Source organism: Podarcis filfolensis (assembly GCF_964270895.1).
Source record: "Podarcis filfolensis genome assembly, chromosome: 13".
NCBI lineage: Eukaryota > Metazoa > Chordata > Lepidosauria > Squamata > Lacertidae > Podarcis > Podarcis filfolensis.
In genome coordinates, this window is record NC_139615.1 from 16,762,909 (window position 1) to 16,782,250 (window position 19,342).

Sequence of the window (19,342 nt, forward strand, 5' to 3'; positions counted from 1 at the left end):
ATTGCCCCTCACAGCATCTTCGGACTGGACTAGACAATGCACTTGTTGCTGTGCCCTTTTTAAAGTAATAATAAAAACAACAATAACAACAGAACAATTGTAAGTATGGGGAACTTGATTTTCACTGGGACTGTCATGGAGTTAAACCACCCTCAGTATGTGCCCCAGTGCCCTAATAAGTCCCATCTGTCCCCAGCAGCAGAAAGCAAGCCGCACATTTAGTGCCACATCTAGTCTTCGTAACATGCTATACATTTAAAGCACATGACTTCCCCCAAGGAATCCTGGGAACTGTAGTTTGTTAAAGGGCTGGGAATTGTAGCTCTGTGCTTTAAATGTATGGTGTGTACACATTTACTAGAGCAGCCTTTGCCAACCTGCTGCTGTTCAGAAAGAATCATAGAATTGTAGAAATGGAAGGGTCCTCTAGGGATCATCTAGTCCAACCCCCTGCAATGCAATGTCGCACTACAGCTCCCATCAGCTGAGACTGATGGGAGTTGTGGTCCAATGACTTCCAGAGGGCGCCAGGTTGGTGAAGGCAGTAAACCCCACTGAGCCCTGTGAGACCTAGTTCTGAGTAAAGACGCAGAGGGTTGCATTAAAAGCCTCACAGCTTCCCTGCAATGGACTCCATTATTTTCCTTCTCCCATCTGGTTTTCCCGTCTCCATCTCAAGGGTCAGTCAGCGCTCAGTGGTCACCCAGCATGCCCAGTCCTCCTTGGACTGTTTTGGAGGTTTCCCGCCTACCACTTCCGCTTTAGGGCCATCACACACCCCTCCCCCCAAAACGCCTGCTTGATCCCTTTTTATAATGCAGGTGTGAGGGAACATGTGGCTCTCCAGATGTGGCTGAGCTACAACTCCCATCATCCCTTGCCATGGACTAGGCTTGCTAGCATTAAGGGAAGCTTGAGTTCAGCCCACAGATTCACCATTTCTGCTTTAGAGAGCGGATGGGGCCATTTTGGCAACGTAAAAATCCACACGTTGGCCTCTGAACTTAGAAATGGAGGGAATAATTTTGTAGAGGACACCATGAGATTTTCCTGAGAGAGAGATAATAGGGCAGATAGAAACCTTTCACACAAGGTCTGAGTATTTGTAGGGTACATCTTCCTTGTTCCAGCTATCATCCCTTTCAGACGTTAGATTGAGGTCCACAAGGATTTTTTGCGTGTGGCACCCCCTGAGCTATGGAATTCTCTTCCCTCTCTTTTCCAGCACAGGTGAAAATGTGATTATTCCTCTGAGCTTTCGGACACTGTTTTCATTGTCACCAGCTTTTAAATGTTAAATATATATTCCTTTCAATACTGTTTTTAAATACTTTTCGCCGCACTGTGGTTTTAAACTTTTATATTTTTTTAACAAACTAGGTCATCCTGCTGAAAGGCAGTATGTAGACATTGTTCATATATTATCATTATTTGGAGCTTGCCAAGGAACAGACAGAGAGGTATTATAAAAGTGTTACTTTGCAAAACAGACAAACAGCATGTGGTAGATGTTGGTCAGATAATGTCTGTCAGTATCCTCTTCTGCAGGCCTCCTAAATAGAGGGGGTTGGGGGGGGGGGAAGAGAGCTTGATTTGTAATGCAGATGCAGCCTTTGAGCATTACAGATCAAAACTAGCTGGGAGCTCTCCTCAGAGGAATCCTGAAGAGATCTGCTATCAGAGAGAGAGTGCCAAGTTTGCCTGTTGAAGCAAAAACAACAACAAAGCATCTCGCTGAGACACCTAAAAAGATGAACACGTTTATTATGGTTCAAGCTTTCATGGACAGCAGCTGGGCTTCCCAGACTGATCCGTGCTTCTTTCAGGTGGTTCGCAGTGTGTCTGTGGATTCTTGGTCGAAGACAGGAGACGGCACATCCGTCACATTAAATATTCATATTTATTTTTAATTGCTTTTTAACGGCTTCTTTTATTTCATGGATTTTATTGCATTACAATTTGAAGTCTTTGGAATGTAATAAAATACAGCGCATATGAAACAAAAAGCCTTTAGAAGTCACACAGCATCTAGCACAGCACATTGCAATTGTTGCAACAGGCAGAAAAATCATGGTTCGCCAAGATCCTCAGCAATTTTCCAGTGGTCCATAGCCGAAGAAACTTTGGGGACCTAGAGAGCCCACTTCATTGTGCAGAAAAAGTCTCCGTGTAGATACTTTAAAGCACATTCTTTCCCCTCAAATAATTCTGGGCACTGTAGTTTCTTAAGGGATGCTAGGAATTGTAACTCACTGACGGGGGCTAAACTACAGTGCCCAGAATTCTTTGAAGGAAGGCATCTTCTTCAAATGTGCTTTAAAGGTATAGGATGTACACAGCCTTAGGCATAAAGCAGGTTTCAGGTTGCACTGAGGATGCCAGAGGAAAGATTCCACCATGGCTGTCATGCCATGAGAAATGACCATGTTTTCCTTCATGCCTGCTTTGTGCCTCACAATAGGAACATTACTCCATTTAATTTAATATTGTCTACACTGGGTGGCAGCAGCTGTTCAGTGCAAGATCAGGCCTGGTATTTGAGAAGTAAGGGAGGCAGAGGCAGTCAAAAGAGATTAACTGCAACCATGGTTCAAAGGCTCATGCCTGAGATAAATTCAAGATTGATTCATTGTTGTTGTTTGTTTTTTTAAAAGCAAGCGATATATTCTAGAGGCATGTAAGATGTGGGTCCTAAGACCCTTAATCCCACTCCTTAAAATACAATCTGAACAAAATTGGTGAAGCAGCAAAGAGTTTATTGAATACAATATGTTCTTGCAAGAGTGGGTGTCCAAAGTAGGCAAACCCCAGCTTTGTCAAAGCATAAGCTTATATTCCCTATACAGTACAGTGGTACCTCTGGTTACAGACGCTTCAGGTTACAGACTCCGCTAACCCAGAAATAGTACCTCGGGTTAAAAACTTTGCTTCAGGATGAGAACAGAAATCACGTGGTGGCAGCGGGAGGCCCCATTAGCTAAAGTGGTGCTTCAGGTTAAGAACAGTTTCAGGTTAAGAACGGACCTCCAGAACGAATTAAGTTCTTAACCCGAGGTACCACTATACCAGAAGCACAGGTCCCCCCCGTCTCCCCATTGGCTGGGTACTACAAAGTTTACAGCCTATCACAACCACCTAATTATCCTACCAACATTCCCACCTCTGTTCACTCTGATTCACCCTCTACATTTCTTTATTATTCCCCTTATTTGGTCTATGTTCCTATGCAATTACTTGCTAAGCCAAGCAAAAATACCGCCTTCTGATCACAAGCTCTAACATCTCTAGTTAACAAGTGGGAGTTGATCTGGACTGCTGACACTTGTCTACTTATTACAACCACATCCTGACCACAAGCTCTAAATATCTCTTAAGCTGTCTGGACTGCATACATTTGTTTGTTTACCTGTTACATTTGTATGTGAAAAAGCAACATCCTCATTTCTCACAGGGCATTTGTTGTAGTTATTTATTTATACCTCATAATTACCGGCAACATTAACAACGCAGGTCAAACAGCCACACTTTCATTTCTGAGGGGAAATGATGTGAGCATTGGAGAGACTGGGTTGGCATCAGATTTCATGGGCCTCTCAGCATGTTGCCACCCAGTGTCCCCACCAACACACACAACCTATTTCCCCTTTGGTCACGGAGCATTTTTTCCCCTTTTGCCACAGCTACCAAGGCCTCAGTAGTGGCAGCAACACCACTCACTGGTGCCCTGCAGTGTTTTTGTGGTGCTGCTTTTGAATGAGAGCCAAAGCTCGATTCCCAGCTGCCACGGCTGCTCGCCATCTTAATTTAACCAAATCCAGTGCCCCAACTGTTAAGTTGTGGGTGAACATATCAGACGACACAGCGATTCTTCAAACAGCTCTTGTTTATTCACAGGCCCAGAACAGAACTGGGCTGAAGGGTTCAGCCAACCTGCTTATATAGAGCTCAACTACAAAGCAACAGTAACAACTTTCTGTAACTATCCAATCACTGAACGTCACTTTCAATTCCTTATTTGCATATGTGGACCTGAGTGAAAACTGTCTACAGTATCCCCCTGCTCGTTCAGGGTGAGAACTTCAGTGCATAACACCAACCTATAGACCTAATGGAAGAGATAGTTTTCTATAGCTGCACAGCACACATCTTTATAAATGTCAGCCAGGGCATTGCATTCTGGGTGAATTAAATGGGTGGGTGGATTCTGTGAATGAAACCAAGCTTGGCTCCCACCCCAAAGCGGCACCACCACCCACCTATTGCTCAGACAGCTGTCTGGGGGCCTGGCAAGAGGGCAGTGAGCCACACTGGGGCAGTGAGGAGCCCTTCTGAGTCCGTGGGACTCTCAGCCAGAACCTGACCTGGCTGACCATTGGCACCAGGCCTGGACATGAATATACAGTATTGATATAAGTGTTTGTACCTGCAGCAAACATCCACCAACACCAGTTCTTGGTTGTTTCCCCCCAAGGGGGGTGGGAAATAGCTAGTCTATCCCTTCCCAATGCCACTACTACCCCTTCCTAGTGCCAATACTACCATCAAAATGTCTTCCCCCCAACTGCATTTCCCTTAAAAACAAAACAAGACAAACCAAAACCAAACAAAACAAAACAAAACAAAACACTGTGTATCACAGCATTGGACTACACTACAGGGTTTTTATGAGTCCAAATGGCTACCCAGAATTGCCAATAAATTCTTGCTCATAAATTTTGCACCCCTGGCAGCTCCACTTTTGACCGTCTTTCATTACAGAATGACAGCCTTGAGGTTTGCAGCAGAATGTCCTTGGAGACAGAAAGTTTATCCCGCTGGCTTCTGAATGTTACATTTAGTGCATAGTTCCATGATAGGGGCTAGGAATTTTGGGGTGCCTTTCAGCACATGCACGGATTTCCTTTGTCAGCTGGGCCACTATGTTTCCTATGTGCTGGAGGCACCCAAATCCTGGAGTCCCAGGTACACATTTCTTCAAGGAACCAAAGGGTGGCCTTGAACAACCAACCTTCTGATTAACAGCCAGATGCGCTGATCCATTGCCCCACCTGAGGAAATGATGCCGAAAGGATATGAGTATTATATGAGCTATGATCTAAACCTGAGGTAGAAACTGGATCAGGCCAGGCGGCCAGATTATTATCTCCCTCGCCTGCTGTGGGTCAAAATTGTCAGGAGGGTGGTGTCACCCGCTTATCAACCAGCAAATTTCACCATCCGGTTTGAAATCAAACTATGTGAGATACATGGGTGGAGGGGGTGACGCCAAAATCAGAATGGAGTTTGGTTGTGTACATCTTAACAGCTTAAAATGCAGCTAGCCTGCTCTTTTTCTGAATTCGGATCAAAGCTGGTTCAGATCAAACCTTGTGTATACCACTTCCAGATCAAACCTTGTGTATACCACTTCCAAAATCAGTGGTGGGAGTGTATTGGATGTGGAATAAACAGGAGTGTGGACACAGCTTTGAACTATGAGTAGATTGCCAGAGTTTCTCTTATACACCTCTGACAATAAACATTTATCATTTGATAGCCTTTGTTGCAATTAGTTAAATTCTGTGTGGCTTATATGTTGGCCTCTGGGATGAAGCGAAGGACTTGATGTGTTTGGATCCATATATGAGATATTCCTCTCAAGTTTTTTTTTAAAACAAATCTTTTGCAAGTGTGGTATTTCCATATGATCCAAAAATTATGTTAAAACCAATTGTTTCCCATTGTTTAAATTGTCAACAGTTGTCCTGGTTATAAAAAATGGGGATGATATAAGAAAGGAATTAGCAGGGAAATGGGTTTGTGTGCATGTAATTTTTTATACCATCTTTTCCATATTTTTTCAATTGCCAATAGGCAAGGGTTATCTAATTTTTCATTTGTCTTTGGATTATGCACCAGAAATGTGATACTTTCCCATTTTATGGCTCCACTCTGGCGAGTGTTCAATTTTTATCCATATCTAAGCTTTATTGCCTTGAGCAATGGCAATTAGATTCTTAGTGTGTGCTACATCATGGCAATATGTAATATTTTAGATACTCAGAGCCCCTTATGAAGTTTCACTCTATAACGTGGAAAGCCTGATTCTGGCTTTCTCCCCACCTCAATGGATAAATGTGATCATTAACTTTTGCTAGGTTTGCTAGGCTGATATCATGGCTGGAATGACTTCAAAATTTTGTAATCGTTTTGGGGGAATTACAATTCTTGTTGTGACATTTTTTCCTGAGCCATGGAAGTTTCAATTTGTCCCAGTTTATCAGTGTTTGTTTTACAGTTTTGATACGGGGTTAGTACTTTATTGTGATAAGCCAATTCAAGATTTGGGGGGAATTAATTTTCCTAAATATTTTAAAGATGTTGGACGAACTTTTAAGCCTATAGCTGATGAGTGTGAGACATTTATACATAACATTTCTAATTTTTGATAACTGATTTGCAGTCCAGCAAATGCACCAAAAGTGTAAGGTATCAATTCCTCTGGGTTCGTGATCATAATGGCAGTTCGAACACTTCAATTCACGGTTATATACCCTTGATGTCACTAAAAAAGGAATATGGCAGTGAACCCATTTGCAATCAGGATTTATTACAATTTATTTCCTTCTGCGAAAAGAAGAAACTGATATTGCAACACATTGCAATCAAGTGTGGCTCCAGATTAATCCCAGTGGAAGGGACCAGGAGCCAAAATCCATTCCCCTCTCTAATATATTTATTCAAAGAAAGGAAGAGAATTTGGCACAGGCCCAGCATAATTAGGAGCTCTGCACAATTAATCCCGGAAGAAAGAGCTGAGCCTCTTCTTATTTCACAAATGGGAGCTTTGCTTCTCTACCTTACAAATAAATAAATAAAAATGACTCCTATTCAGTTTCCCCACGGCTGGATTCTGGAGTGTGGAAACACAGCCAGATCTCCCGTGTGCAGTCTCTGGCGTGGGTAGTTTTCTGATCTCTCAACAAGATGCTAAGATGCCCAACCCTGCCTCACATTTTGCAACACCCTTTGAAGTGAGTCAGCCGACCACAACCCCTTAGGGACAACCCTGGAACCGTGACAACCCTGGGGATCAACTGCAGGAACAGTTGTCCGCAGTCCAGGTGAGTAGAGAGAAGAGGTGACACAGAAGCGTGCGCAACCATGAGGGAGGGCAGGTTTGCCAGTGCTTGAGGAGGAGAATAAAAGCAAAAGGAGAAGCCCTGCTGCTTAACCCTGCGGCTCCTGGGAAGAAGCAGAGAAGCGAAGAAGCAGAGAAAGGAGAGATTGGGAAGGTGCGTAATCTTAAGGAAGCGGGAGAAGGTCTGATAAAACAAGGATGGGGAGAGGATGTGCAGAGATTTCTGCAGAAATTAGGGTATGCACGAGAGAGGGAAGGGCGGGTGTAAGCAAGCAGCAGGCACCTGCCCCGGGGTCGCCCTTTGTGATATGCCTGTCCTGTCTTGCTCCTGTTCATCTCTTGCTGGTTGGTATAGATACAGTATAGGTAAGAAGTTTGCAAGGTAATATGTGAGTTTGTATGTTTGCAGACTGGAGGAGTATCAAGCAGGAGGGGAAAGGAAGTGACATGGGGGGAGGCATGAAGGGGAAGAAGACAGGAATGTGTGAAGGAACGATGAGAGACAATGGGGTGCAGTGGCTAGAGTGCTGGACTACGTCTTCTTTGGCGATCACTCATAGCTGAGTGAACATGAACATGGTTTTAACAGTGAGTCCGTAAGTGACTGTGGAGGCCAATTCTGGATCCACACGTCCTTCCACAGTAGGGAGATAGGTTTCTGGGCGGGAGCTGATCATGGTGAGGGTTTGCTAAGCGTGCCTTCCTCTTAGCGCACCTTTGGTAAACTAGGAGCTGGGTGGCCAGGGTTCACCTCCCTATTCTGTCATGAGGTTTGCTGGGTGACCTTGGACCAGTCACTGCCTCACAGCCTAACCCACCTCACAAGAGGGTTGTTGTGGGGATTAAATAAGAAGGGGGAGAACCAGGTATGCCACCTTGAGCTCCTTAGAGAAAAAGGTAGGATTTAAAGGGGGGGAGGCAGGTAGCACTAAAAAAAAACTAAAAGGGGGAACAAGGAACATGCGGAAAGGAGGAAGAGAGAAAAGCAAGGGTGGCGAGAGAAGAAATAGAAGAAGAAGAAAATACAGTAGTACCTCAGGTTAAGAACTTAATTCGTTCTGGAGGTCCGTTCTTAACCTGAAACTGTTCTTAACCTGAAGCACCACTTTAGCTAATGGGGCCTCCCGCTGCCGCCACGCCACCGGAGCACGATTTCTGTTCTCATCCTGAAGCAAAGTTCTTAACCTGAGGTACTATTTCTGGGTTAGCGGAGTCTGTAACCTGAAGCGTCTGTAACCTAAAGCATCTGTAACCTGAGGTGCCACTGTGTACAAGAAGATGGAGGAAAGAAAAACACGTGTGGGGGGGGGGGGATGAGATGGAAAGGCAGGTGAGAAAAGGGCAGAAATCTCAAATACAAATCTGTGGCATGACCACATTTGGAAAGCAAGTTCTGGTTGCCTCACCTCAGAGAGGATATTGTAGAGTTGGAAAAGGTTCAGAAAAAACGGCAACCAAAATGAATGAGAGGGTGGAGCAGGTTCTCTGTGAAGAAAGGTTTGCAGTGTTTGCAGACTTTCGTTTAGCCTGAGAAAAGGAGAGTAAGAGGTGCCACCAGAGAAGGTTGCGAAATTTTGCATGGCATGGAGGAAGCGGGTAGAGAAAAGTTTTCCTCCCTCTCTCATGACAACTGAGCTTGTGAACATCCAAAGAGTGATAAAAGGAAGCCCTTCACACAGCACATCTTTAAACTATGGAACTTGCTCCCACAGAAGGAAGTGACAGCTTTAAAAGAAGATTAGGCAAGGGAGGAGTGGGCTGCCAGTGACTACTAGCCATAGGCCGATGCCCTGCCTCTGTGGTCAGAGGCAGTAAATGCTTCTGAACACCAGTTGTGAGAAACCACATGAGGCGAGACTGATCTTGGGCTCTGCTTCTGCTCACAGGTTTCACACAGGCATTTGGTTGGCCACTGTGAGAACAGGACGCTGGACTGGTTGGGCCAATGGCCTGACTCAGCGTAAGGGAGTGTTACGGAAATGATGGGGGGGGCCCACATCTTTATAGTTATTACAGTGGTACCTCGGGTTACAGACGCTTCAGGTTACAGACTCCGCTAACCCAGAAATAGTACCTCAGGTTAAGAACTTTACCTCAGGATGAGAACAGAAATTGCACAGTTGCGGAGGCGCGGCGGCCCCATTAGCTAAAATGGTACCTCAGGTTAAGAACAGTTTCAGGTTAAGAACGGACCTCCAGAACGAATTAAGTTCTTAACCTAAGGTACCACTGTACAATGTTACTAATATCATGCCTGAATGTGTCCTTTTGACTTGACAGCTCAGGGAGGATACCTAGCATTATGAATTCGTAGAAAATCCATACTGTAACCGACTCTCCTCATTCCAAGGCCATTTTAACCCTCGAAGAATTTGGGCTCCACCTCCCTCCTCCATGAACCCAGAAGCAGGAAGTCAAGTAGGCAGCAGGAACAGGGCATCCCGCCATAATTCCCCAAGCGTGAGAGTACATACAGGGCACCCCACCCAGGGAGTGACCAAGGGGGCAACAGTAGACATCCCCAGAGGCAGTTTAGCAAGTCAGGTGTTCTGAAAGCCCATCTCCAGAAATGTCCTAAGGGAAAGGATATGTAAAGAGTTTTATTGTTCTTTCCGTGATAGGTACTTAAGAGGTGTTGGGAAAGGTTTCTGATAAAGTGACCTAATCGAAACAAAATAAAAAAAGATCCTTCCAGTAGCACCTTAGAGACCAACTACATTTGTTATTGGTATGAGCTTTTGTGGGCATGCACCCTTCTTCAGAAAGTGCCCTAATGTTGAACTTGTGTAACCCTTGAATACCCCTCCCCATTTGTGACATGCTAGTGATGATGCATCAATGATGCTGCTCAAAGTGTATTCTGGGGGAAAGAGGGAAGTTCTAAAAGAGGTTGTCACCCCACACTTGGGGTACTTACTCTTGTGGGGATCTGTTGCACAACAATATACTGACCACTGTTTTGCTCCTATATTTGGCAGGAACCTCCTTCCTTTCTGACTGTATATACCCGTGGGCTTTGCCCCGACGAGCTGGGCTGTTGGGTAGTCTCTCACCCCAGAATTTTCCTTAACCGGAGCTTCCTCCATTCCTATCTGTGACCTTCCAGATGGGGCAGGACTGCAGCTCTCACTCTTCCTGGCTACAGTGGTACCTCGGGTTAAGTACTTAATTCGTTCCGGAGGTCCGTTCTTAACCTGAAACTGTTCTTAACCTGAGGTACCACTTTAGCTAATGGGGCCTTCTGCTGCCGCCGCACTGCCAGAGCACGATTTCTGTTCTCATCCTGAAGCAAAGTTCTTAACCCGAGGTACTATTTCTGGGTTAGCGGAGTGTGTAACCTGAAGCGTCTGTAACCTGAAGCGTATGTAACCCGAGGTACCACTGTATTGGCAACATTGGCTGGGGTGCTGGAAGTCTATCAACATCTGGAGGGCCACCTCTGGCTTAATGCACACCTGCTGGGTTGATGAAGAGGGATGTCAATAAGGACAACTGAACAATTAGTTCAGGAAATTGACACACTGTCCTCTCAATTGTAAACAAATGAGGCGTCCCTTCCACACCCAGCAACCCATACAGATTAACTGGGACCCTGTCATCACATTGGGTGGAACTTTCACCTACTTTCTTCCAAAACATTGCCTGTGCTATTTATTTGGTACGCTGCCTTGGACACCTCAGTGTGGCATCTGTGCAATGGGCACCTGGTCTGCTTTGAGCAAGGGGTGTTTGTGTACCACTGGGTTCAGACTCCGGACTATTGAAAAGGGCCAACCGTTACCTGTGTAACTGTCCAGTCCCTGGGGCTAGGAGAAGAAGCTAGCATATCTAGGCATCTTGCAGTCTCCTTGAGTTTAATTATCTTTTTTCCTCAAGCAAGTTTGAGAGCTGTGCTCTGGAGCCGGCGAAGACAAAAATAGAGCTTGTGTATTTTGACTACTGTAGGTTAGCTCCTAATTTCTCCAGGGAGCAGCGTTCAGGGAGACCAAGTTACCTGGTTGCTTTAGATGTGCAGTGGTTTATAATTGAAGAAGTAGATGGCTTTGTGTGGAAAATTATCCCTTCCCCTCTCTACCCTGCAGACCTAGAACTTTCTGTAAATCCCCAAATCTGTAGCAAAAGAAAACTCACCCAAATGTGCAGATGGATTAGGTAAAGGTAAAGGTACCCCTGCCCGTATGGGCCAGTCGTGTCCGACTCTAGGGTTGCGTGCTCATCTCACTCTATAGGCCGTGAGCTGGCGCCGTCCGAAGACACTTCCGGGTCACGTGGCCAGCATGACGAAGCTGCACTGGTGAGCCAGCACCAGCGCAGCACATGGAAACGCCGTTTACCTTCCCGCTATAAAGCAGTACCTATTTATCTACTTGCACTTAAGGGTGCTTTCGAACTGCTAGGTGGGCAGGAGCTGGGACCGAACGACGGGAGCTCACCCCGCCGCAGGGATTCGAACCGCCGACCATACAATCAGCAAGTCCTAGGCACTGAGGTTTTACCCACAGCGCCACCCGCGTCCCTTGCAGATGGATTAGTTACTTTTAAATCACCATCATAATCACCACCACTACCACTATTTGGGAAACAAGTGTTTCCCAAACATCATTTAGCGAAGACTACTTTTGAATTAAAATTAAGGGCACACGTCCCCCTTACATCCATTGAAAGCAAAAGAATACAAATTACCTGTCCTGAGAGGAGCTCTGTGTTTCTATGTGAATTACTGTTCTGGGTGTGGAAGAAGGCAAGATCAGAACAGTGACTCATACAGAGACATAATAGCAGCCTCCCTTTCTGGGCAAGTGGCTTTTGTTGGGAATCAATGAATGATCCAATTGCATCTGGTGCAACAACCCAACAAAATTACTCCAACTAGAGACAGATTGGAAGAAGGCAATGCTGGAGCAGAGAATGGTGTCAACTGTCTTGCCTGTTGGTCCTTAGCTGGTGAGCTACTACTGTGGTGTAACGCTCAGTGTGTCAGACTAGGATTGGGACCACTCTAGTTCCAATTCCCCACTCAACCACGAAACTCACTAGGTCACCTCCAAGGCTTCCTGTGGGGACAAAAAGATTTCTAAGTGTGGAAACAGGGCATGGCTAATGCTTCATGCCCAGCCTGCAAACTCCTCAAGGCTCATCACATACAGCTAGATGGACCTAGACTGGTCATAGCCACACCATGTATTGAAAGCACTCTTACACCACATGGAGAATTCTGGGAACTGTTTATTAAACATGCTGAAAGTTGTAGGTCAGCACCTACGACTACAGTTCTAGGGGTTCTTTGGAGGAAGCCATGACTATTAAAAGTGGTATAAATGGGCTTTAAATGTATGGATGTGGATGTAGCCTCTTGAACTACCCCCCCCCAACCTTCTGTATGGGGTTAAATGTAGCAAATGCATTTATTTAATTTCCACAAGTTTTGTTTACTTTAAATAACGAAATGCCCTTTGTCTGGTGTGTATTATTCATTTTGAATATAATAATAATAATAATAATAATAATAATAATAATAATAAATAAATAAATAAATAGAACTTGTTTACGCAGATGAATGTTACCCTGAGATAAGAGTCAACCAATAACTTGGTTGTTGTGTCTCTCAGCCTAACTCTAGGTAACACTAGAGGCAGAGAGAGATCGAGATCACTTTGGATGCTACCTTGAGCTCCTTTGGAGGAAGAGTGGGGTTGACATATAATGAATAATATTACAGTGGTACCTCGGGTTACATACTCTTCAGGTTACATACGCTTCAGGTTACAGACTCCGCTAACCCAGAAATAGTGCTTCAGGTTAAGAACTTTGCTTCAAGATGAGAACAGAAATCGTGCTTTGGCGGTGCGGCGGCAGCAGGAGGCCCCATTAGCTAAAGTGGTGCTTCAGGTTAAGAACAGTTTCAGGTTAAGTACGGACATTCAGAACAAATTGAGTACTTAACCCGAGGTACCACTGTAGTCTTTTACACAACATTTGATATTTATTCAACTCACTTTCAGTATAATAATTTCTTACATTTTGACTTCCCATCCTTACGCCTGTGATGTTCCTGTTTGTATTCCTTTATCTGCTGCCATAACTTCAGCAGATAAACTGCCATTTATTTTCTAATGTATTATAACTTATATTACAATCATTACTTCCCTTGCCTATTATTCAAATCCTGCTCGCGATTTCTATTGAAGCGGGGTTGGGGTTGGGGGTGGCGCCAAAGGGGGAATGCACTCCTCAACGAAGTTCTCCTCTTTTTTATCTTTTATTGTTACTGTCAACTTTGCCATCTCTGCATAGTCCATTAACTTTAAGATCCATTCTTCTTTCGTTGGGACTTCTTCTATCCACTCCTGCACATACAGGATTCTGGGTACGGTAACAGAATACATAAAGGACCATCTCTTTTAGAACCTCTACCCCTGTGAATTATTGTTCTTAACACACACACACACAAACACACACACACACACACACACACGTAGCAAACCATTGCAGCCAGTTTTTGAAGACATTAAGCAACTGGTCTCACACAGAAAACAGAAGAGATACATGCACGCACACAAGCAGCAGAGGTGCATTGGAAGCAACCAAGCCCAGCTGGCCTGATGCAACAAAGGGAAGAGCTCCTGCGCCTTTAGGGATTGCGTAGAAAAGGGGCTTGCATCATTTCAAGCCACACCCGAAACCCCTTCTTTTTTGCACAACTATTAACGGTGCCGGAGCCTTGTTCTCTTCTGAATTATGGCAAAGCTAAATCTAAGCGAGACCTGTGGGCAGGTGTTTGGGACTCCTGCTTGGATTACTTCAATTGTCACAAGTACGCATGAGTCATTTTCGTTTGGCACATGATGTGCCTCAGAACCCAGTTCTACAAACAATGAGGAGCCTTTCACTCCTGGGGTGTTGCTTATTGTGTCAAGTGTGGGAGGAGGCCTCTGGTCAGGTCCAACTGGCATGGCTTGTTTCTCTGAGCCCTGTGGTATTATTAACTCCTGATGTTGCCAATATGCCCATACACCTATGATGCCTGAGAGGGGTGGGGAGCTGCCTTTGACTTGAGGAGAACTTGCAGTGGAAAGGGAGATGTGCAATGCGGTTGCAAATGTCTTTAGAAGACACAGTAAAACTTAACCATAAAGGAGATATCTTCCTATACACATAAAAATATAAGGCTGTCATCATGCAGTCTCCATTGGAGCATTTGTAGCGCTGTGTTACAATCCTGAATTGTCATAAAGTCAGGAAAGGGGACGGAAGTGAAAGAGAAGGCAGGTTTTAAGACGACGGTGTTAGACAACAGCAGAGGTTTGAATAAAGCAGGGATGGAGAGACACAAAGGAGCACTGAAGGAGTTGTGAGGGAACAGGGAGAGTGGGGGCCTGGGTGAGGTGGAATGGGAGGAAGTTGAGGGTAGGCAGAATTAGTGAGCAGCACAAGGCGGGGCAGCCTCTCTCTCTCTCTCTCTCTCTCTCTCTCTGTGTGTGTGTGTGTGTGTGTATGTGTGATCTTGTGATCACATCCACACCAAGGGTGATATTCAACTTGGTTTTACTCAGAGTAGACCTATTGAAAACAATGGCCCTAACTTAGGCTGCATAAATACCTTTAAAGCACATTTGAAGCTCATTCTTTCCCTCAAAGAATTCTGGGCACTGTTGTCGACCCCTCACAAATTCCATCAACCCTTAACAAACTACCGTGTCCAGAATTATTTGAGGGTGGGGGAGAATGTGATTTGAATGTGCTTTAAACCTATAGCATCTATGCAGCCGTAGTCATGCTTATTAATTTCAGTGGTTCTGTGCTGTGTAAAATGTAGACATCATCCGCACCATACATTTAAAGCAGGATCACTCCTGACTGCTCAGAGTGATGAGTATGGTTACGAGACCCTCATTCCCCTCACAGAGCTCCAGTTCCCACAATTCCCTGGGAAGAGGGATTGATCATTTAACCAGTCCGAGAGCTGTAGCCCAGTGAGGGGAATAGGAGTCACCTAGCAACACTTGGAACTCTTAACAAACTAGAGTTCCCCCTTCCCCACCCCAATCTCTGAGCAGTGTGAGATTCCTGGGGTGCCAGGAATTCCTTTGGAATGAGGCACAGCAAAGACTGTGGTGTCTTTAGGACATATGGTTTATTTACACATATATTCAACCTGAACCTATGATGGAGAGGTTGACAGCATTAACACCTCAAAAGGGCCTTGCTTCTCCCATAGCCACAGCTTTGGATTCAAACATCTCTCCCCCCTTTATTTTCTCAGCTTGCTGCTTTTCTTCTAGCTCACCTCCCTGCACTCTCCACTCTGCCCTTTTGTCTTTCTAACTAACCATGAGTTTAGGAAGCCCCCCCCCCCCCATTTGCTATCTCACACAGCAGGAGGCCCCTTCCTTTGTTCCCTTAATGGCCCATCACCCAGGCTATCACCTAAACAGGAAGCTAGCCTGGCTTTTCCAAGAGTTTCCAAGGTGGCCCAGGCATTTGGCCTAAACCTTTCCCCAAACTCATAACAGTATGTTAATCCTAATAGATATGAGAGGGTTTAAGGCAGATGTGGGAAGCTGATCGGCAGCTTGCTATCAGTGAAGAGGTGTGGACCTCAGTGGAGGAAATTTCCATTTAAATTGGTCTCTGCCTCTGCAAGAGAGATAGCATAAGAGTGCAAGAATGGCACCTCACGCCTATTTAGTTATACATACAGTGGTACCTCAGGTTACATATGCTTCAGGTTACATACGCTTCAGGTTACAGTCTCTGCTAACCCAGAAATAGTGCTTCAGGTTAAGAAATTTGCTTCAGGATGAGAACAGAAATCATGTGGTGGCGGCACAGCGGGAGCGAGAGGCCCCATTAGCTAAAGTGGTGCTTCAGGTTAAGAACAGTTTCAGGTTAAGTACGGACCTCCGGAACGAATTACCAGTAAGTATTTAACCCGAGGTACCACTGTATAGCTAACCTATATGGCTAGCTGATATTAGTTCCTAGTACAGTGGTACCTCGGGTTAAGAACTTAATTCATTCCGGAGGTCCATTCTTAACCTGAAACTGTTCTCAACCTGAAGCACCACTTTAGCTAATGGGGGCCTCTCACTCTCGCTGTGCCGCCACCACATGATTTCTGTTCTCATCCTGAAGCAAAGTTCTTAACCCGAGGTACTATTTCTATGTTATTTCTATAATGACATCAGATATTGATTTTAGTGTAGTGCCTAAAATTTTTAATCTTAATCTTAAACTTTTCTTATGAATGGCTAATATCTGTCCTTGTGAGTTGTGAACTGTGTTATACTACTTGTGGCTTGTACGAGTCCGCTGTTTTATTTGATTTGATTTGTTTTGATTTGTTTTGTTATGTTGTGTTTCATGATGGGCGTAAAGCCGAATAAACATTTTGATTGATTGATTGATTTCTATGTTAGCGGAGTCTGTAACCTGAAGTGTATGTAACCCGAGGTACCACTGTACTGTACACATCAAACTGTTGGAGAGGTTGCCAGATGTTAGGTTCTAACCAACATATGTGGTGGGCATGTGGGAAAGTGGCTCATATCTGGGGGGGATGTATTTGTCCAAATGAAAGCTATTACTGCACAAAATGTCTCTAAATGTCCAGAGCTGGCCCTCCTCAGTCTTTACGTGGGAGGTAATATTAACTTCACAGCTCAAACCTCTAATACGTTCTCTACTGCTAGCAGCCATGCTCATGATAAAGAGATACTTAGAGGGCGTCTCTCTGACAAATCGGTACAACAAAGTATAGCTAATAGTACCTGTGGAAATAAATACATAATAGAATCAAACTGGCACTATGTTTAAAACACAAATACTCTTTTGTATCGGATTGGCACAGTTTTGTTATGTACAGGGCTAAAAAAACGAAAATCAATGACTTCACTCACGTTATAAAACATTTTGGTTAACATAAACTGTTTACTGCCATCTTTAAAAATAGTAGTGTGGGATAAGAACCTATTATTTATTTGGTTGTTGTTGTGCATGTGTTATTTAAGCACGAGCTTCTGTGTTAGGCTGGTATATTTAATCACTTATTGGCATGATGTTGCTGCACGTTGAAATGATTTAATAACAAAATAGAAAATAAATTTAAGAATTAAAAACAAAGCAAGCTACAGTTTCCAGGATTCTTTGAAGGGAGCCGTTGACTAAAGTGGTACAATACTACTTTAAATGTGCAGATAGGGCCCTACGTTTAACTCAGATCTAGAGCACATGGCTTGGCCCAAAGAACCCTAGAACCTGAAGTTTACCCCTCACAGAGCTACATTTTCCAGGACTCCTAACAAATGACAGTTCCCAGGATCCTTTGGGTGAATTCATATGCAGCGAATGTGCTTTAAATGTATGGTGTGGAGGTGACCTTTCTGTCACAATCCTAGAAAGCAAGGGGGTGGGGTGTCACCTCATGAAACTTCTTCACACAATGCATAATTATCTTGTGGAATTCACTAAGACCGGCTTGTTTTTTAAAAAGGAGAGAATTAGGATTCTTCCAGACTGTCACCTCATTCTGACTGCGATTCAGTCACATCCTGGCAAGTTCAGGATGCGAAATTAGAATTGAATCGGTGGTCTTGCGATGATGCAAACCCGCTTCCCCCAAAATAATCTGTCTTTTTGCGGTCTTTAAGGAAAGGGATGGGGTGGGGGTGGGGTGGAGAATGCAGCGCAATGTCATCTAATTCTCCTCATGAACAAATGTGGCTCATGAAACAGGTTGCTTCCCAACCTGAGGCAAATTCATGGAGGTCGCTCAGCAACTGTTGGCCACAGTGGAATGATCTCCATGTTCAGAGGCCGTGTCCTTTGCAGCACCAGATGCTGCTGACAAACAAGGAGAGCCATCCGTTGCCTTTCTGCTTCTTGCCTGTGTGCTTCTCAGAAGCAGCCACTGGAGCAGAATGCCAGATGGGACCTTTGATACGAAGCAACAGGCTCCTCCGCTGCTCTTGCAAACCTCCAAGGCACTTCAATTGATTGTAGGGGAGCTGAAATCTAAGTGCACTATAATTTATTGTGTCCCCCTCCCCCCCTGCTCCTCCTCTATACCAGAAAGAGGGAATAAGTTATCCCAGGGCATTGTGGAATCTGGGGGTGCTTGCAGATGACCTGTTTTATTGAGCATTCATCCTGATTTGTCTGCCGGGAGATTAGATGATGTTGGCTGTTTAATGAGCATTTTTTACTCTGCTTTCTTTGTTGAGGCGGTTCAATATCAGTTGCATCAAATTAAGTCCTATTTCACACCTGCCTCTGCATTCCCTGTCACTTACCTTATTGCAAAAGTCTAATCTTTTAGGGAAGCAGATTTGTTGTGCAAGAACTCCCAGCCAGCTTTAACGGTGCAGCTGGAGTTTGCCAGTAAGCGATTGAATTCCACCTGGAAATAACATGAATCTGGAAGCACCCTGGGCTGTAACCTCTAAGGGCCTGCCCACACTATGGCTTAATGTAACCTCTTGTGACCCCTTTAAAACAGGAGTCCCTCTCATCCATTTGGCATTCTTCCCCCAGCTACTGGTGTCTCATATTTTCTCCCTTCTAAATCTGGGAGTTCCCTATGCTTTGAATATCTGAGCTGCATCCGTTGCATAGGGAATCTCCAGATTAAGGGAGGATTAAGTGTGGGAGAGCCATATTTGGAGAACACTAGTCACAGTGAGGGTGGATTAAAGGAGGCACAAGGGATTCACAAACTGAGTTGTGGATGGGCCCTAACTCTTTTTCACCTGGTCCAATTCACTGCTCCACACTATTGTATTCTCTCACCACCACACCTGATATTTCATAAATCTTCCCCTCTCTTTTAGAAGCTCCATCGCCATCCATCTCCCAGCCACAGAATTTCTTCACTTGGGAATCATCCTTTTTCAGCCAACTTTTGCCTCCAGTCAACACCTTTCCTGTTATCTGCGGAGTCCCAGGATGTTCAAGGAATATTTCCAGTACAAGGGGATCAGTTTTCCTCAAATTATCTACTCAGGACAGGTGCTGCAGATGGTGGAAAACAACTTCCAAGTTCGGGACGACGATATTTTCAATGTCACCTACCAAAAATCAGGTACAGGGGAAATGTCTTTGAAATGCTCCCAGCAGGTTGTGCTCAGTTTCCCTAGTAAGAGCTGAGCACCAAGGGATCTTTATTAATGTTGCAGAAACTCAGACAAGCCAGTTGTAAGGTAATGACACACTTTTATTCTAATC

At 44.6% G+C, this 19,342-nt stretch overlaps 1 protein-coding gene across 3 annotated transcripts in view; it reads left to right on the top strand.

Moving 5' to 3' along the window:
* LOC310747598 (sulfotransferase 2B1-like) overlaps positions 1–19,342 on the top strand; it is a 29,961-nt gene that overhangs the window by 1,069 nt on the left and 9,550 nt on the right. The window contains exons 1-2 of one of the 3 annotated variants that reach the window (XM_083582153.1): positions 6,909–7,103; positions 18,949–19,199. In XM_083582153.1, the coding sequence (XP_083438279.1) occupies positions 19,064–19,199 (136 nt within the window). In that variant the 5' untranslated portion in view covers positions 6,909–7,103; positions 18,949–19,063. The other 2 variants (XM_083582151.1, XM_083582152.1) reach the window with 2 other exon arrangements.